The following is a 16,191-nucleotide window of genomic DNA, read 5'->3' as shown; positions in this document are numbered from 1 at the left end:
TTTTCTTTCCAATTTTCAATAATTCTGATGCTAAATGAGTAAAAGTTTAATCAACTTGGATGTATTTTAGATATGGTGAATTTTACCTCTGCAAAATAATTAATATATATTTATGCTTGTCAATAATCCCACTTAACTATGTCAAAAGCGAAACTGAAAGTGGTATCAATAGGTCTTTGAACTTCAACCATGGTTTGTTCTGTGTTTTGTTATTACCAAACCACGTGGACAAAAAGGATCCAAACCTCAAACACTAAACTAATACATCTAACCTTTACTCCGCAGAACATTCCAATTTTTCTTAGTTCTATGTTGCAAAGCCTAAATTTACTTTGCATCTTCTAATGAATTTAAAATAAAATTTATTTTTATCATACTAAGATTCATGGTACATTGAGGAATGAGTTCCAAAAACCATAATATTAATTAATAAACAACAGTACTAGGGGATTTTTGGTGGTGGTATATTTTGTGAAATGTTTAAGTAAAACAAAAGATTACTCTGCATAAATATTTTGTATATCTCAAAAGAAACTTAAAAGTTGTAAAATTAGTTATTATATAACTCTTAGGTAGAGAACACACTACTGTAAAAATAAGGGAAAGTTTTCACTCAATGCTATGTTTCCTAGTGAATATTTATTCATTAAAATAGAGACTTCTTGATTTCTTCTTGTAAGTAAAAAGTGTGTCACATACCTGTTGTGTGTTTCTTTGTGACTGTAAACTGGACTGCAGCCTTCTCAACAGAGGAACACCATTCCTAGACAGCCTTTTAAGCAACCAGTAACTGTGCACTCGTTCAACAAACTGCTTCTTCCGCTGAATGGCCACCTGATTCATAATTTTATTTAATCTAAAATATGGAAAAACTGATATTGTATATTTTGCAGCAAAGCACAGAATATATTTGTCTATGGAAGTTCAACATCAAAATATATAAATGTGTAACAGAGCAACAGCAGTGACTATCATATTACTATGATTATATAACAGTCTATCAACCATATTATTTTTAGTCCCGTTACTTCCTAATAGTAAATTACAATTAAATACCTCTTGGCTTTTTAGTTTCTAACAAATATTAGCCTAAAGCTTAACGTGAATTTTAAAATAATTATATTTAAAATAAAATTGGAAATAAAGCTCTAAATCCATACTGAAGTTTTCAGATTGCTACATACTTAATATAAGCAACATAATACAGAATTAGTAGTCACTTATACACAACTAGTAGTTTATTTTAAAGAGAACATATCTTCAAACTTTTTTTTATGCAAAAGAGTATGAATGCACTCTATATAAAATTTACAACAAAAAGCTTGTGTTACTGAAGTACTAATATTAACTTTTCAGTAAGTAAAGGGGAGAAAAAGTTCAAAAGAGCATATACTTCATGATTTTATCCTATACATATGATGATAATATCCACGGAAAAAGGCTGCAAGAGAGGATGATAAAACCAGTAAAGTGAAATATCTTGAGTAAATGAATACTGTCTTCTTCAAAAAAATATCTTTAAACGGATGCAAGTATGTCCTAGGGTTCCAACCACTTGCACTCTGTTTTGCTGTTGTTGTTGCTTTATTTGAAGGGGGGGGGGACCTTAAGGGTTTTTCTCCCTCCCCTCCCCCCCAAACTGATCTTGATTGAGCAGGATGTTGGATCAGACAGTCTCCAGAGGTCCCTTCCAGCCTCAACAGTTTTTTTTTGTTTGCTTTGGGGTAGGGAAGCAGCTGAAGAGAGGTAAGGATTTTCCTTAGCAGGAGGTAAAAATGGAATTACAGGACAATGCAAATAAACAAAAGTGTTAACTTTTTCTTCCTAGTTATTTATTTATTTATTTTTTTAATACAGGTGAATTTACTCTGAGCTTACAAAAAGCCATCTATCCATAGTCAGTTTTTTTAAGCTCCATAGGAGCTAAGGTGTAGCAGTTCTATTCAGTGCTATGCTAACTGTAGCTACAGACCTTTTGGTCACTACAGAATACAGGCAGCACAAGGACAGGTCTCCTTCAAAATATAGTGTATAGTGCCTTTCCCTTCTTCAACTACATCATTTTTCAATGAATAACTAAACCAGTAAAGCAATCTTGAAAAATTCTAGTTTAATTCAAAGGAAGCTCAGAAAGTCTGCAGACAGACTCAGGACTATTTCAAAAGCCTTTTACTGAAGGAGAGAAGGGGTACTCAAGAGTTATGTGACCACATTAAACTTCATACACAACAACAGAATCATAATTAATTATAAAATGCAATTAATCACTTTAACTTGTCTTTCTTAGAAACAGTAAAATCCACTGAATCCAAAAAAAAGCAGAGCCAAATATGTATCTATTTGGAGAGATCACAGAATCATAACTCAGTATGAAGAAAGGTGCCTTGGCCTCACGCCCATCAGATGTGGCAAGACTAAACAAACATCTTTAATTATAGTTTTAAGTATATTTGCCTTTTCACAGAAGGAACCATTCTATTCATAGATAACCGTGATAATAAAATACTACAATAACCTTTGAAGAGATGTTAGCAGAAGATACTCTTCTACTTTCAAAATACGAACAAACACTAGGTACTTCAGACTGCAAAAACTAATCTAGTACGTTGTAAAAACCTACTCTTCTCTCCCCCCCCCAAAAAAAAAAACAAACACTGGCTGTTTATATTTCAATYAGACACCAAGCTTAAGTAGTGGCAATATATCATCAATCAAATCACGTCTTAATTTATCTAAACACAGTGAAGCTCAGAGACTCTTCACACAGCACATATCTACAAAGCATCTACACTACAGTTTTAACGTCCTAGTAAAGGACATTACATCTACCAGGAGAATCCACTACCTACAGCATAGCTTTTTTATTATCATTCTGCTTGGTCACATAATCCCAGGTAGACTCTTGCAGCCTGCAACTATTCAAGTTTTGACACTTGAGCGAAACAAGGCAAGATTCATCTGCTGCGTAGAACGCTCTGAGTAACACAGACCAGTTACTGACTTTAAAGTTCCCATCCTTGATCATTATCTCTCAGTTATCATCTTACTGGGAAAGAAAGTCTCATCCACAAAGATACATGTGGCTGTAATGAATCTGAACACATTAATGAAATTAAATACACATGTGGCAATCCTAAATAAGGATCTTCCTGCTCCTACCTGAGTTAGAACTAAAGGTAAGACTTTAAAATTCTTACAGGTCTCAAAGCAGGTTGCTGAACACTCTTTTTTAAATGAAAGACATAATATAATTTAAAATAATTTCTTGAAGAATAAAGAATATGTATATATTTTAGGTAGGTAAGGAAGAGCTGCCTGAAGACTTTACAATTTGTAATCCACGGTCTGACTTGCACAAGACAGGGCTAACTGCTGCATCACACTGATAAATCCCCCAAGCAGAAGCAAAGTTTACAAAAGGACAGATCAGTTCCCAGAACAAACAGAACACACAAGCAAAGGCCTTCTTTCTTTTCTTCAAGATAACTCTCTAGAGCTTTTGCCCAGTGTAAGAACATCACAGAAAGAATAATATTCTGTAGTTTTACTTTCTAATGACAAGTGTCAAATGCAAGTCAAGCATAGGAAGCACTGAGAGAAAAAAATATTTTTAAAACATGCATTAAACATTGTACTGCAGTACTTTCTCTTCGGAAATAACAGACCAATCTCACTACCTAAGTATTTCTAATCTCTCTGTTGAGACTGTCAGTAGCAAAACTCCTGTACAAGGTAGCCCAAAGAAGGCAGTTTAGGAATGCACATTTGTAAGTACAGCCAGAGTTACTGTCTCCCTTATCATATAATTAACTTTAAACAGGTCAAAAATAAAAAGCTACAGCTATAGTTACCACAGAAAGCAAGCAGAAGAGATCAACCATTGCTTTTCTAGTTCCTTATGGAACAGAGAATTTGTTAGACAAATTCTCAGGTGATCTTCTCAAAAGGATCGTGTTAAGTGCTAAACATTTCTCTCTCAAAACATCAAAATGATTAACATAATTAAGCTCAACACAGAGGAGAACTGTTCTTACATTGTACACAGACTGAGCAACCATAGCCTGTGTCACTGTTGTGCCTTCAAACACAGGCCCAAAACATGGTGTTCTCTCCTCCCCCATCATTTATCAGTTATTAAAAACAAGTAAGATTAAAAAAAGAGACAAGATCTAAAAATAAGATTAATACATTTCTCTAAGCAGTATTTCTATAACAATACAAATCAAATGAATTTAGTCAAAAAGCCCTTGCACAATTTAGGTGTATTTCAAAAATTCCTTAACAGGTAATTGTGTTCCCATGAATTTCAGTAGCTCTTTTTACATAACCGATCCTGTAACAGAAGCATTAGGTTTCAAGTTGATAAAAGCCAACAGTACTGATGCATGAACTATCATTCCAGGTCAGCCATTTTCTCAAGCTGTCTGACTACTGCTGCCTTTTGATTTCTTGGCATGCCGACCAGGCATACTCCCTGTTGATTTTCTGTTTTTTGGGCTATGTTCCAAGACTACATAGATGTCAAAACATTTTTGAAAACTATTGTATTTGTGCAACAGCAACTGGGAAAGCCAATACTGACTCCCTCCCCCAACTCCATTTGTATCCTACTCTAAAACACTGTGACATGTACTACAAACACGGTACTGAGGTATCTTACAATCTCACTGCTTATCTTTCATATGGGAAAAGCTCCCTTTTCAACTCAAGTTTTCAAAGCATTTGCAGTTCTGATCCTGAACTGTAAGTTAGGATGAGAGTAAATTATACCAGTAAAAATATCCTGCATTTACAAAAGCAACAGAAAGATGAGGGAAGGAAACTGTTCTGCTTTGAAAGAGTAAGGCAGTATATTAAATTTCATCTTAAATTAAAATATCTTTAGCGATAATTTGTTATTTATCAGCCGTTCTGAACTAACCCTCTCCTCACACAGAGGTACTTGATTGATACTCCACCATGCACGAAGGGTGGTGCTCTTAACGCAGTGGTCGAAGAATTCGGAGAAAGACTGTAAACACAAACTCTTAGTACTGTGTTTCTTTTTCTTTCTTTTTTCTTTTTTTTAACATAAATGCATATTAAAAATATTATTATTAAAAAATATTAATATTAAAAATATTACATAATATCACATATTAAAAAATATTTTCCTCAATATAAGAGATTTGCTCTTGTCATATTTGCAATTTCATAGCCTCTACTCCTGACCACTTCCTCTCTCGGTTTCAATCACATATCTCTGTGACAACTACTACAATTAGTTACAAGAAAAAGTGAAAATAGTATCTTTATGTTAAACTGCAGCATAGGTAGGCAGACACTAAAGAAAGTCAGCAAAGATAAGCACCCTCTTTTCTATTAATCATCAATGATCAGCCCAAGGACTGTACATTAGTGGGCATTAAAGAAACAGTTAATGTACAATATCTGCTTTCTGATCCCATAAATTTCATCTGTAAGTACTGTAAGACATGTAGTGTCTCTTCATTCTTAAGTTTTCAAAATACAAGTTCTTCAAAACACAAACTAGAGAGAAAATTTCCATCCTACAGCAAGCATGACTCTTTCACTATTACTACAGTAATTCAGGAAGTACGAACCTAATGCAATAATTTATAAGGTTCAGTAGGATTAAATATCCACTAGAACCAAACAACTTTTGAACATGACCTAAGCCTAGTATTTCAATTACAATACTTTTACATTACTTATACTAAAATATCAAGAAATACCAATTTTATCTTGATTTACAGTGATACCCATAAACAATCAAATGAGGTTCCACTGCACTGGGTAAATAAACCTGCCCTATTTTCCAATACAAAAATTATAGATATGCTTTTGAAACTATCAGAATAAAATATAAGCCATTTAAATTTAATAAATTTTAACTGAGTAAACTGACTTTCAAGAATATTTGAAATTCCAAGCCTTGTTCTCTTGAATTCCATGGAATATACTGACACTCAAAGGAAGCAGGAAAAAAAAAGACACAAAAATTAACCACACACAATTACAGTAATTCCACAGACATTAACTGGAAGAGAATTAGCAGAAAAATAGAATAATAATAATAAAAAAAGATATGAAAGTCTCCATTTTGGGAATTGGAATGAATCTGGGTCCTTGCCAATCACTCTGAACCCTGTATCCAAAAATTTCAGCTTCTAGAGATGAGAAAGAGTGCTTGGACTGACAAAATTCAATTTTTCTCATAAAAAACCTTTGGCCGTGGCTGCCTATCCAAAAATGTTTGTAAATTCTGCTTTTCAATATACCTTTTTTAGTTGTGCAGAGAGAGTTTTGTTATTTCAATCCCCTCTCCCAATCAGAAATCCAATTTCTTCATTTAAAAAAACCCAAACTTTTGATTAGCTTTAAAGAAAACACAAACATATGAATAACTACGCAAAAATCAAGGCTTATTGAATTTCCTATTAAYTTTTGAATAGGGATAAGGTTTCTTTTATAACTAGCCAAACTCAGCAAACAGATTTCCACCTACTTCATCAGGATACATATCAAATCCTGAAGACAGTGGCAATGTCATTTAAACTTCTGAGCAACACATACAATTCCAAATAACTATACAATTTCCAAATGACTAATATATGTCTTCCTAATTACGACTGTTTCCTAGCTTTTGCACTAAACATTTCAAGAAATTTTAATCATTCCCTTACTAGTGCAGTGCAGTCTTTAATCACTTCACAATTATAAACTTCTGCTTTTTGTTTTTATCTTTTAAACTTCTTGCTATCAAGTTTGCTTTTCTCTGTTCTATTGAGGATCCGATAGATCCACTGACRTATTTTCTGAAGCCTGGAAGTTCTTCCAGGTTCCTCTTCTTTACATGTATTGGTATTTACATAATATTCATTCTTGACTGAACACACAGGAAGCCCTTTTCCTTGCTTCAGATGACTGCGAAGCTGGACACCTATATCTCACAGAATCCGAACTTGAATAAACAGCTTGCAAAATTTTTATTAGACAAGAAAGTACAATGTTGRACTTAACTCTTAAGAAAATGTTTTGCTGGCATGAGTTAATTCCCCTTAGTTATTTAACACTACTTTGTTCGTACCCTATAAACTAAGTTTGTAATCTTCCAAACCTTGAGAAAAAAAACAAAAACAACAGCAACACCACAAAATGGTCACACTGGAAAACCTCCTGAGTCTTCTCTGAGAAGTCACACGCCTAGATTCACTTCCGCCATGACCATACATCGCACATGCTGAGATACAACGTTTCTTTAAACTTACTCAAAGTATTTTCTTTTGTATATAGTTGTAACCGTGCCACATACAATTTTGAAATAATCTCAGAAGGCTAAATCCACGAGCAGAAGTATTAACCAAAAATGTCTTTTATTTGTAATAAAAGTAATCTCAGCATTAACCTGCTAACTTTTTGCACATCTATAATTTGACTATCAAACAAATAAGGGGTCAGGAAACAGTTCTTCAGAAAATGTATGCTAAAAATCGTGGTTTTGTATAGTATTTATAACATTCTGTACCCTGTAATTGCAAAAAGAAAATAAGTTCACACAATTGGAGAAACTGAAAATATTTAAGAATAAAAAATACTTGAAATAGCTGTAGTGTTTTACTATTATTAGATTGGGAGTATGAATGTTGATCATATTAACTGAAAAACAAAAATAAGCAGAATCACTGACACCTGAGACCATCAGAGGACACACAGGATACTAACGACGCACCTTACATAAGTCCCTAACATATATTAATTTCCATTTTAAGCTTTTTTACTTAAGGAAGTACTTCTGTTGCTTCTACTGCAGTATTTCCATTGCTTCACTGTACCTCTGAAAGATACAGAAAAGACATGGAAAAGAAGAAAAAGATACCTACATCATATTCATAGATCCCCTTTTTAAAAAGATTTAAATAATACACATCATTTCCGCTCTCTGGACTTTTATAGAGGGAAACAACTCTTCTCCTCAACATCAGTCATAATGATATGACAAATGCTTTTAATGMCAGACACACAACCATCTTCCCCATTTGTTTAAAGTCAAAATCCACTTTTGCAGTGTATTAAAAAATTTACACTTTCTCAATCACACTCATTAATTCTAATTTAATAATCCAGACAGAGTTGTGATGAATTAGAATGCAAAGAAAGTTCTGAAGTTACCTTATCATTTTTTAAAAATACCAGTGACAGTGAGGCAAAGCTAATGATGACAATCTAGTAGCTCTTTTCCCGATTAAAGTAAAATTGTTTTTTGATTTAACCAAAGAGGGCACTGACTTCAGCAGTAGTTTCCATAGAAACCAGGAGAGTTCCAGCACAACTAATTTTACAAGAAACATCAGATTTTACTGGTGACACAAATGTCTTACCTGATTTAGAGTCTATAGATTTCTCATAATAATCTGACTATCCAAACAACTACTCCTTCACCCAAACTCAATAACGTTATACAGTAATTGTTCTGCAAAACTGTTATTTCCCCTTCTACCTTACCAAGGTAGTTGCATTTTCTAATTATTATGTGAGGCTATAAAGGGTATCTGTATCATGTTCTTTTGTAATTCAAATAACTATTTCCAGATCACTTTGTCAAAATATGGATCCTTATAAATTCAAGAATAAATGGCTAACATATTAATCAGGATTTAGCTTTCCATGTTGTTGCAACGTTGTCTCTAATAGTATACTCCAATGATTATTTATGTTGACTTTTAAATAGGAGGAAATAATAAAAAGTACTGCTTAAGAACTTTCTGAAAGTATTCTTAAAAATAAATAAATAAATGCCCAAATCAGCATTTTCTGTGCATGCAGTCTAATAATGTTTCAAAAGAAAGTTTGTAAATGCTTGTTTGTAAGTGTTCCTTTCAGCTTATTTTGCATTTCATCACTTTCTATATGTCTTTCTGGTTCACTGATTTCTACTACCAGAAACAATGTGTTCTCTGATCAAAGCAAAGGTCAATATAGAAAATCCAGGTAACTTGAAGCACATGAAAATATTGACTGGGGGCGGGGGGGGAGGCTATCCTAGTAATTAATATTTGAGAATCTGAGAAGTTTTTCCTCTCAGTTATCTGCCTATTACTTATTTATTTTTGTAAGCATCATTTACTCTTCTACCAATAGTATGGAGTAATACAGTTGCTGTACACAATCTGATGGACAAGTATAATGCCTTGTTCCTGTTTGTTATGAATGTGTGTACGTAGAGGGGTGCTTATTCTTGCTCCCTGTAAAGAAGGCATCTGAAATGCAGTAGTTATTTCAGACATATATATATATATGCCATGTAGAAACAGAAATTACACATGAAAGCAAAGCTTTATAAACTGTAAGATACCTGCTTCCATTTAGAAGAGGAATTCTTGCATAAATAGCATTGTAACAAAGCAAGTAACACTGTATCTCAATGTATATTTCTAAAATACACTGAAATTTTGAAGTATTTTATATGACATTCAGGTTTTCCCCCCAAGTATACACCCACACAACATCCTAGTTACACAATGTTTTTAAATATGAATATTGATACTGGCTTCACTTTTCATAAGGCCATCACATTTCAAATGCCTCTTTTAGTACACAAGATGAAAAGACTACACCAAAAAAATGTTATTTGTGTTACAAAATCAAACAATCAAAAATAAGAGAAGATAGCTAAAATTTTCACAGCTAACACTATGATTCTGCTTTTTTATGTAACCATCCTATTCACTATATAAAGCAGTCATTATTAAAGGAGAAGCAAAAGGGGGTGAAAAAAACACAAGAAATAGACCACAGAACCAGTACAGAATCGTAACTCACACACACATAGAATAAAACTCAAATGGTGSAGCCAACTATAAAATTTACGATTTCCTAACTTATAAGTTTTACACTTGCAGCCTAAGTAAAATACTTTCAGTATTTCTATGGGCAGAAAAGAATCATTTATCTATCAGGCACAACTCCACCATCACACATCATCAATAGAATATGAACCTTGGAACCACCCAAATAACTTGCCACTGTTTACAGATAAATAAGCAAGCTGGTGGCAGCAAGAGGCCATCATTCTGAGCACCATCTACCAAACCATCCAAATGCTGTCTGGAATCTAAATTTCCCCCCAGCACGCACGCACGCACGCACRCACACACGCACACACACACACACAGTGCAACTCTGACACTCAGTAACTTTTCCCAGAAGCATGTGACTATATATCTATATGGATATAGCTAGATATATGTGCATGTGTATATGTATATAAATACATGTTATTCTAAACTAAGTAAATTCTCAAATGTATTGTGAACAACAACTAAACACAAACATCATCTGGTCTAAAAAATATATATACACATATATATTTCTGAAGACCATCTACTGATTTCTATGGGGAACCTAATGCACTTTTCATGCAATTTCAAAGAAGTACAGCATACACAATTTACATTAATCCTCTGAGTATAGCCTTTAAGGAAGGCATATAAGAAATGCCTGAAAACTTCTAAAGCTGCATCTAAGCATTGGCTTACAATTAAACAGACAAGAACCAATTATGTTTCTCTCAGTTGGATGGTTTGCTTACCTCTGGGGAGGGATATAAGGAGCAGATACTGTTGGCATAACTGTACAGGGTTCAACCACTGTTTTCTTGGTCTTTTTTGTCTTTTTTCTGACTTTTGAAGTAGACCTAGCAGTTCTGACTGATCCCTCCTTTCTACAAACACCGTTTTTGATTTCAGCTTCTCCATAAATATTTAGAGGTCTCCGTATGCAACCTGGTGGAGTATGTACATCACAATAGGCAGTCTTTTTCACAGAGAACGTTGTCCCACTGCCAGTTAGTTCTTTCACAGGCTCCATTTTCATATATAGACCAGCTTTTTGAGCACATGTCACATGGAATGCAGTATAGCAATTTGCTTTGTGGCACTGGATGCAGGCACCAACACCTTTCTGTTTACAGAGGTAGCATGTTAACTTCCATCTGGCTGGGGGAATGTTCCTGACACCATCAATTGGCTCAATAAAAACTGTATTGGCAAATCCAACTTCTGGAATCCACAAAGCACACACAACATGTCCCCAGCGATCATCATCAGTCTTTTTAAAGGCACCTCCCTTGTTTGGGCACAGCACACAGTCTACAGGCCGAGAACGAGACTGCAGACAGTGTCTGCAGAGCCACTGGCCCTCAGGTATATATGGCACCCCATAGCATTCCTGATGTACTGCTAAATTACACATATCACAAAACAGGATTACATTGCTGTTCTGACATTCACCATCCATGCATATACAACACACTGCATCTTCATCAATTAAAGACTGATGATCACCCTGCTTTTGGTTCTCACAATAAGACTCTTTTTCAAACCTATCCATAAGGAATTCAAACATATTTTGTGACACAACTGACACTCCATCACTTTTCCGCTTTTCATTTATTATTTCTAACCATGCATAATCTTCTTCATCCATGTCATACTCAACTTCATTATCAAGTTCCTCTGCTGATTTTTCAATGAATTTGTAATAAACCGGAGGTCGCCGAGGAGCAGAAGGTGGACTGTATTCAACAATACGCACTTTGGGTTCTGGAAGTGGAGCTGTTGTAGCAGGTACACCATGCGAGCTCGGAAGAGCTTCATTTTTCTTTTTCACTTTGTTATTTTTATGCCGTTTGCTTCTTAGACAAACTGGTGGTCTTTCACTATTTTCTTTATTGCTGTTGCACTCACTCATTTCCTGGGCTGTAAGATCATCTTCCAGTATAATCTCTAAAGGATCAAAGATACTGATCCTATGCAGGCGACCTTCAATTTCTATTTCAACCATTCTTTGAGCTTGAGCGTATGTCAAGGTTTCTCGTGTGGGGGAGTGCTTAATACTGCATGGGGAAGAAGAATGCCTTGCTGCCGATACTCGATGACATCTTCCTTTTCTCCTCATTTGGTAATGTTTACCTAAAATTAAAGCAACAATTAGTATAATGAACTACAAACATTTATATTAAAATATTAGTTTTATTTTAGTAAGTAAAAACCCTTCATGTTGTTTAACTCCCAAACTATCTATTTGATTTCCAAGAGATCAGTTAACCTGCCACCTTTTACCGAATACAACTCTCAATAATTTGAAAAATTTTACCGAATGATAACAAGAAACATCTCCTAAATACTAGGTTTCTACATACATAAGTACCATTGTATAGAATTCATATTATAAAAAAAAAACTAAAGAAACACTATCTACAGCAGTTCTGTAACAGAAACAAACAAAAAAAACAGAAGTGACATAAAAAAGATTACAGTTTTGATATATACTATAAGAAATCACCTCACTGATGATACAAAATTTCCAATTAATAAAAGAGTGTCTGTACTTTTAAATTTGTTCAACGCCTTCAGGTTTTCTTCAGCTCTCCCTGAAGTCTCTTTAAGTGTTATATTTAAGAATCACATAATTGCCATCACTAGAAAGTTACTAGCACCAATGTAATGTTATTGTTTTAAATAGGTCCACATTAGGAGGAGGATCCTCACGCAGTGCTAAAACTTTAAACTCCAGCAAGATACACAAAATAGCRAGAACACAATCTAAGTTGTAAGACAGGGAAGCACAGACTGTAACTATGAAACATTCAACCTGTAAAGTAGATTTGACCTAGAATATACTGAAAAGCATGCTGTGTGTGTGTGTGCATATACAAACATGTGTATACATAAACCTTCTCTCTTGACCAATAATTCAGGTTTTGTTCTCAGAGCAATTAGGGTAGATAAAAATCTCACTCCCTTTAAATCCAAAACTAAGCCTTTTCTAAATAATCATTTTCAAGTTTATCTTCTACTGGAGTAAGAGCAGGATATGTACCATGCACCATACAAAAATGTAGCTTTTCTCCACCAACATTAAGCATGCATTTTGATTACAAAAACCCTAATTGAGAACTTTATGTATTTTAAATTGATGCCTTTCTAGTATTTTAGTGTTTCTCTTTTCTGAGGGTTGAAATATTTTTTTAAAGACAAATTGATAATCAAGTTATAAAGTTTGTTTTCTATTCCCTTCTCTTTTCTTCTTATTAAATTCCTAAAAAATTAACAGCAAGTATAACCATCAGCTACAGAAAAAAAACCCTCATGATCTTTAACCATTTGCTTAAAGTAGTAGAGCCCCACTATTCAAATTTTGATTAAGTCAAAAATTCTGCATTTCAAGTCAACGGTATTTATTTGCTAAAATAATTCAACTAGTGTTAGCATATGAAAGATAGACAAATACAGAGATCAAAATACAATTATACTGGAAGAGAAGCATAGCTAATAGATGAAAAATATAGGGAAAACTATAACAATTAACATATTAATTATTCACAGCCTGCATTTGCTTTTGTTCAGTTTATGATGCCAACCCTTCTCAAAGTGTACCTTCAAGTTCTGAAGGAACTCCTTTCAAGGAAAGACTATGTATTTTAAGCAGCTACCATTAGATCAGACCTTTTCAAGAGCTAGTTTTATCTGCTCACATAAAGTGACCTTGTTTTCCTAAAGACAAATGAAAAAAAAAGAAAATTAAGTTTTATCATTCATGCCAGTGTTATTTATAGATCTGACACTTAGATTGATATTCCTTAGCTATTATATTTTTTATATCATGAACACACAAAAAAGACAACAGTCAGCACTTAATCATTACAGATCTCTCATTGGCTCTCTATAAACAACAGACAAATAGGAAAGATCTTCACGTTAGTTTGAGTGAAATACTTAATGATTTATTTCTGCAGGACAATATATGATTAAAGCACATCAATTTCTTACCAACTAAAGTTTAAATCACTAAGAGTGCTATAAAATACTCAGTAACTTTTAAAGAGACATTGATAATTCATTGAGAATTAAAGTTTCCACATCAGAATGTGTAATTCATGGGCCAAAGATAACATACCAGTCCCAATTTCTGCTTATTAACATACATGCTTTGCATTAGAGATTATTCAGATAAAACACATTGATGTGCCAAAGTACAAGCTGGTACAGACCAGTATGGTATCTTTTCATGTTACTGTGTTAGACTTTATATATATATATATATATATATATATATATATATATATATATATACACATATGTGTGTGTGTGTGTGTGTATTTGTCTTTCATTTAATCAACAAGCAAGAAAAGAAACAGACTATTAAAAAGCTTTCCCCTTAAAACTGCATTTTGGAGGAAAAAACAGACTTTAACATCTAGACAAAATTAATGTCTTTTCCTACAACTATTAAACATGCACAACCACCCACAGTGTTCATCATGACAGTGATTGTTTCGACAAATTAATGGGGAAAGAATGAGAGAGGAAGCCTTCAGAAATCCAAAAATATGCTGCTTGTCCATACTTACCTATCTAATTTAACCTAGTATTATAGAAAAAAAAAATAATGCTAGATTTCTAACCTGTTACTCCTCCCTCTCCAAAATTCTTAAGCATGGCTGCAGCTAGGCAACAAGAACAGAAAGAAAATATTTTAAAGCACAAGTTCTTCCTTTAGGACTTAGAACTGCTGTCATAAATATCAAATAAAAGAAGCTGTATCCAACAGAATGATAAACATGATCGGACTAGCATCTAACCATCTTTCCTTTAACAGTCACCTGTAAATAAAGCTAAATCAGAAAACAATACAATCACAGCTAAATGGAATATGGAGACTCTACAAATATATTGAAATGAACATAGAATTGGAATTGRTACTTCTCTGGCCTAATTTGCTAGAAATTCAGTGGAACTTAAATGCTCTGGGAGGTAAAGCAGCTTTTTTTTTATATAAAAAAAAAATCCTATTTACAAATATCCTAAAAATATTGTAGAGGAAGACCAGATTTCTGCATGATGAATTCATGGCTGGCAAACTGGTCTGCTTTTCCTAAGTAATTATCACAGGCACTTTTCTCCCTTCCCTTCAGTAGTAAGAAGCTGCAGCTCCACAGGAATGAAGACCATGTGCACAGATTTGAAAACCAGTAAACTAAGACACCAGTTTCTGTTCAATATTAACACATATCATGCTTACAGCAAAATATAAATAATTTAACGTATTTCTGTTAGCAGCAATCTGCCTCTTACAACTCAAAGGCTGCAAGAGATGAAACTGGAAAGTTACCCATAGCTTTTCTCTCTTGGAATTACGTCAGCTGCTTGGGAAGAAAGTCACCAGCAGACACTTTCCCCCACCACAACAGAAGTGCGTGAAGACAGCTGTTCATGTGGAACACACAGAATGAGGCAAAGYGTTTTTATTAAGGTGCAAAAGTATTTTTATTAAGGTGTGGAATAGCTAAAACCAACAGGGAAGTATAAGGACGCAGGCTTTGTGATTACGACTCCCTTTTACAATCTCTCTCCTAGTTACCTTCCTCCTCTTCAAATAATTGCCTGTGGTGCCTGGATCCCCTGCCCAGTGGAAAAGAGAATTCCATTCTCAATGGATACTTTCATGCAGGCCATTAAGAAGAGAAAGGCACAGGAATGCTCTTTAGTCCTAGACAATGAGGGTAAGCAAACGCCGCTTACATGCACGCAGGGAAGACACCACCCTCCGCTTCAGCTGCGGAGCAGAGCCATTTCCCGCAGGGGAGCGCAGAAACCGGCGCTCACGCAACCCGCCCGATCGGCCCGCGTACGCTGCGCTGCTTGCCATCACCGGCGCCACTGTTCTCCCCCAGCGGGAGGGCTCCCGGAAGGAGGCCCCCGGCGCTGTTTACGCCCCGGCAGCTCTCGCCTCCCCCGCCCGCCGGGATGCCGCACTCGCCCCGGCCCCCGGGGCGCCCCCGCCGCCCCACGGCGCCCGCGCGCGGGGCCGCCCTGCCCACGGGCCCGCCCACAGCCGGCTCCTGCGCGACACTTCCTGCCCACGCCCAGGGAGCCTCCAGCGCGCACACCCCCTCCGCGCCGATGGTTCCGGCCCGGCCGCGGCATTCCCCCCTCCCGCCCGCCGCCGGGATGGTTCCTGCCCAGCCCCATCATCTCCAGCCCTTCCCAACAGTCACCTCCCTCCCCTCCGCGAAAATACTCGGCCCACAAATATGGCGGCTGACAAAACAGCCCGAGCGGCGCCCTCCCCCAAACGGCCGCGCTCAGCTTCCCCCTCGCAGCCTCCCCGCCCGCTGCGCCCCGCGCC

At 35.6% G+C, this 16,191-nt stretch overlaps 1 protein-coding gene across 6 annotated transcripts in view; it reads right to left on the bottom strand.

The window, feature by feature from the left end:
- BRD1 (bromodomain containing 1) overlaps nt 1–16,191 on the bottom strand; it is a 65,665-nt gene that overhangs the window by 43,447 nt on the left and 6,027 nt on the right. For 5 of the 6 annotated variants that reach the window (XR_014898384.1, XM_085326241.1, XM_085326248.1 and 2 more), the window contains 2 exons: nt 10,592–11,972; nt 700–856 (listed from right to left, as the gene is read on the bottom strand). Coding sequence is in view for 5 of the 6 variants with exons in the window: in XM_085326241.1 (XP_085182367.1) it covers nt 700–856; nt 10,592–11,958 (1,524 nt within the window). In the remaining variant the exon portion in view is untranslated. Of the gene's footprint in view, nt 1–699; nt 857–10,591; nt 11,973–13,439; nt 13,557–15,423; nt 15,467–16,191 lie in introns of those variants that run through there. The other variant, XM_085326233.1, reaches the window with a different exon arrangement.

This window comes from Rhea americana, unplaced genomic scaffold (assembly GCF_003343005.1).
Source record: "Rhea americana isolate MKP2758 unplaced genomic scaffold, rheAme1 scaffold_1, whole genome shotgun sequence".
Taxonomy (NCBI): Eukaryota; Metazoa; Chordata; class Aves; order Rheiformes; family Rheidae; genus Rhea; species Rhea americana.
This window is presented reverse-complemented; position numbering and strand designations above follow the sequence as displayed.